This window comes from Aphanomyces invadans (assembly GCF_000520115.1).
Source record: "Aphanomyces invadans strain NJM9701 unplaced genomic scaffold supercont1.155, whole genome shotgun sequence".
Taxonomy (NCBI): domain Eukaryota; phylum Oomycota; class Saprolegniomycetes; order Saprolegniales; family Verrucalvaceae; genus Aphanomyces; species Aphanomyces invadans.
In genome coordinates this window covers 1-8,924 of record NW_008580300.1, presented here as the reverse complement: position 1 = coordinate 8,924, position 8,924 = coordinate 1, and the positions used below count along the sequence as shown (strand labels likewise).

The following is an 8,924-nucleotide window of genomic DNA, read 5'->3' as shown; positions in this document are numbered from 1 at the left end:
GATTAGGGTAGGGTTAAGCCCCAGTGGCTGCTTGCCGCTGGGGAATCTTTGTCGTGATTTGCCTTAGGAAACGGACTTCGCGGGGTCCGTCAGGTAGAGACACAACAAAGAATTCTTTAGTAGCAGCCTGCTACTTGTCGTTCAAGAACGGAACAAGAAGGTCTCGAGCTCGCTCTCGTGTGACACGTACTAGGTCGATGGAGACTGTGGTGGCTGTGTTTTTACCTCCGCCGAACCAGGAGGAGATGGACGAGCTACGGACGCAGAGCGTGGGGCGCGCTGCTATGACTTCGAGTCATTTCAACCAGATGACTTACGAACAGCTGGCCCAGTTTCATGCGCAACAAAGTGCCATGGCGCAACGCCAGGAAGAAGAATCGGCCAGACAGCCAGCCATGGCAGCGGCGGTGGAGAAGAATCGCCAGGAACAAGAAGAGTCGCGATCGGTTCTCGCACGACAATAACAGGCGTTGATGTGCCAGCAAGAAGAGCTGAAGCGAGCGATGGCTGAGCAAAGCAGACTCTTTGAAGCGCACCAACATATGCTCCGACAAGCATCGTATGCGATGCCCCAGCAGCACTACAAGGTAGAAGAGCTGAACTAGAAGGCTCCCCTTGATAGCGAGCGATGGGGTCTATTCGTTGAAACAGCGAATCAACGATCGGTACACGCGGCACAGGCGACGGCCTTTGTTTACCGCGTGCCGTGAACCTCATGGGTGTACAACAGGTGCCTATGGCACCGTTGTACAATGGAAGCACGAAGCGCGAGCGTTGGAGTTCTTGGACGAACATCTCGCTTACTCGCGACGCGTGCAAGTCCTCAACAGCGGCATAGGTGGCACGCTATTTTGATGCCACTGGCAGCGTGCATCGACCAACGATTGTTCCACGTGTTTGCGCACACGACTTTGGAAAGCCGTTCGAAGAAATTGCCGAGAACGACTGGCGCTACTACTTTCTGTCTGCACGCGAGGTACAGGAGTTGGACCTGGACGCGGTGTCCAATGCGATTACGTCGCTGAAGTTGGAGAGGAAGATCCGAGACGTCGAGTCTCGGGTGGGAAGAATGCTTTCCGACTGCTACGAGAGGTTGGAGCAACTGGACGTTGCTCACTTGTCTGAGCAAGAGTCAAAGCAGTCGGTCAAGATGCTGACGGCAGCGATTCGACCACCGCAGCTGAAGGCGGCTGTCGAGCGCAGTTAACGCGTGAGGCGAATAAAGCCTTCAAGTCCGACGTGCATGAATTCTGAAAGTGGCTTGTAACGCTTTTGGACAACTTTATGTTGTTCGAGTCGCAACTCATCTCTGTGGAGAAGAAAACGGAATCAAATCCGCCTCGACAGTACGGCGAGAAGACGCAGCGACATGCGCCACCGAAGACGACAGCATCGGTTGCGCCAGCTAAGGGCTGTTTGAAGTGCGGCAGCGTCGAACACAAGGTGCTAAGAGCCGGGCGAGACGCAACGGTTGCTGGAACAGTGGTTCAAGAAACCGCATGTCGCTGCTTTGGCAGCGCCGGACGAGACCATGCGCGAGATTATTGGCGCGGTCGTGGAAGTTTACGAAGAAATCGCTACGGTGTGCCCTCGCACGGTCTCGTGCGACATCAGCGGCGTCAAGTCTCTGGCCCTGTTGAACAGTGGCGCCGACCAGTCAGTCGTGTCATCGACGTTGCTGTTGGGATTAGATGGCGCCGACCATCGCATGTTAATCGTGCGGCAACTCGACAGCGTCATCGAGTTGGGCGAATTCATGAAAGAAATGAAGCTCAGGGTGGATCGTGAGGTCAAGCTACGCTTGACGTTTGACACGGCAGAAAACACCCTCGTGCTGACCAATCTCAAGTGCTGGGTGGCATCGGTGCCACTGCATGTTGGCCTAGACAATCTCATTGTTAGTCGCGACGTGATGGCGCGCATGGGGTATTGCCCCCATTTGTTGCTAGCATCTGCGCGGTTGCGCAGAGTGTCTATGATCTTGTCCTGCTGTGTGATCAAGAAACGCCGCTGATGGCGACGATGAAGGTAGTTGAGACGTTTGTGCAACTTACGACGTCTCCCGGAGAAGCCTCGCTTTACCCCAATCTTGAGGTCGCGATGTCGGTTCTGCAAGGCTCGAAGGTCTATTTTACGTTGGACTGGATGAAAGGGTATTGGCAACTGCCCCTTCACCCCGACTCGCAAGAGTTTTACTCTTTCATGACGCCGCTTGGTGTCGTCACACCGACGCGTGTCCTGTTGGGACAGTCCAACGCTGTAGCCTACTGCCAAGGTGTTGTCGACAAGCTATTTGGGGATTTGTTGATGCACGGTGTCCTGGGCTGGCTAGACGACCTGTTGGGATACGCCGCCACAACTGAAGAACTGCTGCTGCTGCTGCTGCGACGCGTGCTACGAATATGCCAAGCGTACGGCCGCAAGTTGCATCCGGGCAAGTGTGCGTTTTACACGACAAAGACAATCTGGTGTGGAAAAGAAATTTCCAAGAGCGGCGTCGCACACGCTCCTGACCGAGGCCAAGGCCTTTGCGACCTCATGCCACCGCAGACGACAGTTGAATTACAGCAATTCCTGTGCGCAACAAAATGGATGCATGCGAACATCCCAACGTACACTGAACTGGTTGCCCCCACACGAGCCTTCTGGACATTGCTGCTAAAACCGCCGACTCACGAAAAAAGACGGCGCTCGCGCGGGTAGTTCTCAGTTCCGTGGGATGGTGCGACGGTCACCTCAAGTGTTTCGATCACGTCAAGTTGACGCTGCGTCGTTTCGTTCCGTTGGCCCACCCTGATCCCGAGAAGATGGTGTGCTTGTACACTGACACAAGCGAGATGTTTTGGGGCGCAATCGCTACGCAAGTACCGGTCGATGATTTGGCGCCGCCTGCGTTATAGTAGCGCCACGAACCTCTGGCGCTCTTGAGTGGAGCCTTTCGGGGTTTCGGGGTTTCGGAGCCTATCGTGGAAAAGAAAGCGTTCGCGGTGGCCGAGTCCTGTAAACGTCTGGAGTGCCTCCTTATACGCCCTGGAGGTTTCCGACTGTTTACCGACCACCTCAACCTTGTGTACATGTTCAACCCGCTGGCATCGAGCACGGGTATGGCCAAGTACCAGACCCACAAGCTACAACGCTGGGCTCTCACGATGACGACGATTCCGTACGTGATTGAGGGTTTGTCTGGCAGATCTTCTCAACCGATAGGGAAGCCCGCGCCTGGATGAGCAAGCAGCACGGATTCCAAGTTGGCGCTGGTGTCGCCTCTGCAATCAACAGATTTTGTGTGGCCCTGTGTTGACGAAATCCTGGAAATTCAGCGTGCTCACCCCGACGGTGAAGCCTGTTCCACCTGGGACGAAGTGAAGCAATGTTTCGTGACGACGTCGTCCAAGATTTGGATCCCAGACGATGCGTTGGACCTGCAGTTGCGCCTTTGCGTGATTGTCCATGCCGGCATTACGGGTCATCGTCGCATTGAGGTGGCAACTGCATCGGTGGCGTCCATGTTCGAATGGTCCGGTTTGGCGCGCGACGTTGCGGATTTTGTTCGCGAGTGTTTGCATTGTATGGTAGTCGACGGCGACGTTGTGCCACGACCATGGGGAGAGGCACTGCATGCAACCGCCCTAAACGAACTGATCCATTTCGATTGGCTTACACTCCCTCGCGCAGCCTCTGGCGACAAGTACGTTTTGGTGATCAAAGACGACATGAGCGGATTTGTCCGCTTGCATGCAAGCGCCACAGCGACGGCGATGGCGACGGCCCAAACACTGATGGAATGGATCAGTCTGTTCGGCGTCCCGAAGACTTGGGTTTCGGACGATGGCTCCCATTTCAAAAACGAAATTGTGGACAAGTTGCACCGATCGATGGTGGCGCATCACCACTTTGTCACCCCGCATTGTACTTGGGCGAATGGCACTGTTGAGATCGTCAAAACCTCATTGTGCGGACGTTGAAGACATTGTGCAGCGAAATGGACTGAAAAGTTCCGAATGGCCAAGTTTGCTGCCGATGGTCCAGTCAGCCCTCAACCAACAACCTGCCGACCGACTCGGTGGCGTGGCACCAACGACTGCCTTCACGGCATTGCCTGCGTCACCGCCATTAGCAGCTCTCGTTCGACTGGGTGATGTAGGGCCGGCCACAATCGATTGGGTCAACACTGCAGCGAAAGAGCACGTGGAGAACTTAGTTAAGGTGATCATCGGGATGCACAAACGAATCTCTGAAATCGCATCGTCGAAACGTGCAAAGGCGCGCAACCGCCGTAACTGACAACGATCCACCCAACTTGCGAAGTTCGCGCTCGGTGATTTTGTACTGGTGGCACGGGCGACGCAGCATCAAGGAAAATCGACACTTCGCTGGAACGGACCTTATCGTGTTGTTAAGGTGGTTTCAGACTACCTGATGGAGGTCCAACGGCTCATCCCACCAGCCACAACGTCGTCCACGTCACGGCCGCCTTCACAATACATCCGTATTGTGAAGGCGGCCGTGACGTGGACGAAGATCTGACGGCACATATCGCATTTGGAGATGATGGCTTTTATGTCGAGCAGCTCGAAGACTTCCGTATCCACGACGGCACCTGGCAAGTGAAAGTCAAGTGGCTCGGACTGGAAGACATTGAGTCTTCCTGGGAGCCAGCGTTGTCCGTGTACGACGATGTACCGGTGATCTTTCGATGCTGGGTGACGGCTCATAACGACGACGACCAAGTGGAAGATGGTAGGGGACCTTGAGCGTACGTGCGACCACCCTTTGTCGGGGGAAGTGTTCTCGGTCTAACCTCGGTTCTCATCTCACGTGCAGGAATGTGTGTGAGAAGTAAGGTAGGGGTTTGCCCCATGGCCCGCATTGAATGAAGTCACTTTGGATTTGTCATCGAGTCTACCGACGAGAGTTCGGTAGCTGGCGTTGAGTGCCGGTGCAGACAACTGTACTTGCTTCATGCTTTGAGAAGATAAGTCTTGTTTGCCACTAATACAAGATAACTCTGACAAATCAGCAGATGAAAAATCACTCCACCCCCACCATTCCCACATTGCACACGTGTTTGTAGGACCTGTGCGAAGGGCAGGTTTCGAACTTTGACTCTCGCGCCAATGGACAGCCGTGGTGGATCATGAAATCTTGGTCGGAATCGCCCGGCTACTAGTCGCCTGAGGGCAACTACCACGCCCTACTCCATGGAACTCCAATAGATTCTAGACCCAGAGCGTCAAGCACGAATAGCATCGGTTAGAGGTGGTTGTTTAATGTACTTGCAGAGCGAAGTTCCCAAGTGAGAGTATTTCAGTGTCGCGTGAATTCAATTCGAGTACGACTCCCTGTTGCGTTTCCACCTGACGGACCCCGCGAAGTCCGTTTCCTAAGGCAAATCACGACAAAGATTCCCCAGCGGCAAGCAGCCACTGGGGCTTAACCCTACCCTAATCAGACAACACTGCTCACAGCCACTCGTCCAACTAACAATAGGATCGTCCGGCATACTATCCAAGGGACCTGAGCCCTTGAACTGCCTCTTGGGGGGGTTCGGGGGTTCTGCGAAAGGCAAATTCGCAACAATCCCCCCAACGATTCCGATACCCCCATCGCTTTCGCCATCGCAATCACCGTGGCATCTTTGGCGTTCACCCGCACATACTTCTTGAATGCGGGGGGGAGATCTTCCAGCAGGTTAGTCGCTGGCTCCCACGAGCTTTCGATATCTTGGAGGCCGTGCCAACTGACAAGCACTTGATAAGCCGCCAATCCTTGTACCAACAACTGAGGAAATCTTACACGACGTGTCCGTAGGCATTGTGCGCCACATGGCGCAGTAGCTCCTCACTCACGGCGAGTGAATCGTCGGCATAGAACTTCAGCCGACTGCTGTGGGCTTCACGGGCGACACCCGTGAAGTGATCAAATTTGAATCTCGTAGATCCATTCCAAGATAACTCGGACACCTTGAGCAAGTCCACGCCACGTGACACTGAGCTTGGAATAGGTCATGGACCAGACATCCAAGTAGAGAACAAAGTCCCCCAGGTCAAATTGGGCCATCGAGGTCCCCCACTTGGTCGCACGGCGATCTCGATTTTGAGCGCGTTTCTTCGCCGATTTCATTGCGACTTGTTCGTGTATATTATCCAACACCTTCACAATCGCCTTGAGTTCGTCACATCGCACAGACCAGAGGTCTTCCAGTGTCGATTGGATGGGTCCATCCACACAAATTAGTTCGAGCGGTGACATCGCTCGTGCACCAGTCATCACCGTAATCGGCGCGACACCACCGAGGGTGTCGGAGGGACTTTGGTTGAGGATCAACATCACGACTGCCACAATCAGTCCCATTGATCCGGTTGCATCAACCATTCCGAGAGCAACGTTCGGAGCGTCTTCAGGGCCGTTTTCATGGCACTTTCGACAGTGCCATTTGCCCACGGACATCTCGCCGTGGTGAGATGGTGATGAGCTCCGAGGACATGTTGGAGCACGGCGATCACCTCGTTCTTGAAATGCGACCCTTGGTCGCTGACCCGAAAGTAGCAAAGCCAAACACACTGAACCACTGTTGTAAGCACCGCGCCAATACTTGCGAGTTCGAAACGTCGGTTTCTTAGAGCCACTTGAACTGGCTGAAATCGTCCTTGGCCACGAGGATGTAGCCACCGTCCATGAACAAGAAATCCCAGTGTAGAATCTCGTTTGGTTTCGTCGCGTGTGCCGTCGCACCAAAAGGTCGAAGAACGTGACCACCCGTGCTTGCACAGTGCAAACAACGACCAACAAAGAACGAAACATCCGACGTCATGTCGGACCACCAGAACCATTCAGACAGGACTAGTTTCTTGGCATTGACGCCACGATGACCACCAAGGCCGAAGTGGATGACCACACAAAGTCGCATCTGCAGATCACTCGCCGCAGACGGAATCCAGATGGTGCCTGTTCCCGTCGTCAACACCGGCACATTCATACCATCGACGTCTACACGGTCTTCTATCCCCTGGATCTTGGGAGCGTCGCCTTGCCCGACTGCTTCGACTTGAACATCCACAATTTCGGCCATTTTGGCCAAACAAATTCGCCTCCTCGCAAAGGCGAGATCTTCGAGGGCACGTGAACGATATGGCAGATCAAGTTGGCGTTTGTCCCCCAGCGGGACAACAGATCTGCCCACACATTAACTTCGCCCGCGATGTCGTAGATCGTGTAGGTGTAGCCCATCAACAGAAACGCCCAGCGGTCCAACTTCGCCGCCGTATACTTTGGGATGGCGGCGTTGACCAAGGCTGGGTTGAAGATGAACTTCAGATTTTTTTTGGCGTGATCGGTAAACAGCGCGAATCCACCCGGCGTGTGGAGCAGGTAATCTGTCAGCTTCAAGCACTCTACGATGGAGAACGCCTCTTTCTCCACGATCGCCCATCGCTGCGCCGCTCCCGAAAACGTTCTACTCAGGAACATGAGCGGCTCAAGGTCTTGAGCCCCCAGCTCACGATCAACTTGATCGTGAGGGATTTGGGTCACCACACCACCCAATGGAGGTCGCTTGCGTCAGCAAACACACAGATCAGCCGGTCTTGCTTGGGATGAGCTAACGTCACTACACGACTGAGGGCTTGCTTGCAAGCCGTGAGATACGCTGCATGGGCAACGCTCCAGCCCACGTCGGCCAATCAACTCTGGCCACTTTCTGGCGGGTCCGTCCGCCATCTGCCTTGTAGACCGACTCCATGAGGTCGGTCATTCGCTGCACGATAACATTGTATCGTGGGATTGACATTCTCCTCCAGTTCATGGCGCATATGAATTGCTGAAGTTGTTGGCATGTCACCGGCATCTTCAGATCTTGCAATGCCTAGATGTGTTCGGGATCGTGCTTGATGCCAGCAGCTTTCAGTCTCATTGAACCGGTATTTCTTTGGGTTCAGCTTGATGCCGCGTGATCGCATATCCCTAGCATGCATTCGAGCGCCGCTAGAAGCCCTTCCGTGGTCTCCTCGTATCCAAGGACATCGTCCAACCAGATCAACAGCGACTAGTAGAGTTCGGTGGCGAACATTTCTTTGACCGACGACTGGCAGTTGGCCCCACTGGCGGTCCAGCCCATCAACACACGCGTCGGCGTGTAGACGCCCGTGTCCGTGAGAAGGAGAACATCTCCTGCGCCGCTTTGTCCAGCGCGTATTGCCAGTACCCCTTGAAGAAATCAAGGGAGAAAAAGACCTCCGCACCGGCCAGGTGATCCACGATCACCTCGATCATCGGCATAGGCCGGATGATACGCTCGGTCTGAGCGTTGACTGGCCGGACGTCCACCGTCATGCAAAAGTCATTCGCGTCGGATTACTTAACGATGAGAGGTGCCGAGCACCATTTCGAGCGGGGATTTCGGTAGCATAATCCCGCAGTCACCAGCTCGGCGACGTGAGTCGCCATGAAATAGCGATGCTCCTTGGAAAAATGACGCACCTTGTATCACACGGGTTGAGCGCCGCGCTTTAGCGTAACGGTGAGTGGCGCTACGTCGACAGGAGGATCTCGACCAAGTGTGAGTCGAAACATCTCCTCAGCATGGGCCACGTCGTTGGCTCAGTGCATGCGTTGACTGGCCGCGAGTCGACCGTCATGCGGAGGTCACCTGGGGCCTACTTCGGAACGATTCTTGGTGCTGCTGCCCAGCGCGACCGTGTGTTGCGATAAACAAGACCAGCTTCTTTCAAATCCCGCACGTGCTGTTCCAAAAATGCCAGATGCGTTGGGGGATACTGGGACGGACGGAATGCAACGCCCACCGAAGATTTTTGTGGATCAGAAATAATATCTTCCAATGAAAGTAAAGATTTGAGATACTACACTCTCATTGGTGGAATTTTTATTGTTCCCGCCAGCGCGAAAAAGTTGCCTTTCAAAAAAAT

The 8,924-nt window shown here is 54.3% G+C and overlaps 3 protein-coding genes across 3 annotated transcripts; 2 read left to right on the top strand and 1 right to left on the bottom strand.

The window, feature by feature from the left end:
- Positions 1–197: 197 nt before the first annotated feature.
- Positions 198–464, top strand: H310_15067 (hypothetical protein; the record flags this gene model as incomplete). The annotated part of the gene is made up of 1 exon (XM_008883045.1): positions 198–464. The coding sequence occupies one exon, from the start codon at positions 198–200 to the stop codon at positions 462–464; it is 267 nt and encodes an 88-aa protein (XP_008881267.1).
- Positions 465–503: 39 nt separating this feature from the next.
- Positions 504–1,207, top strand: H310_15066 (hypothetical protein; the record flags this gene model as incomplete). The annotated part of the gene is made up of 2 exons (XM_008883044.1): positions 504–587; positions 920–1,207. 2 exons carry the CDS (start codon positions 504–506, stop codon positions 1,205–1,207), a joined length of 372 nt encoding a protein of 123 aa, XP_008881266.1.
- A 4,712-nt stretch (positions 1,208–5,919) lies between these two features.
- Positions 5,920–8,277, bottom strand: H310_15065 (hypothetical protein; the record flags this gene model as incomplete). The annotated part of the gene is made up of 3 exons (XM_008883043.1): positions 5,920–6,450; positions 7,192–7,456; positions 8,204–8,277. The coding sequence occupies 3 exons, from the start codon at positions 8,275–8,277 to the stop codon at positions 5,920–5,922; spliced, it is 870 nt and encodes a 289-aa protein (XP_008881265.1).
- Positions 8,278–8,924: the final 647 nt, after the last annotated feature.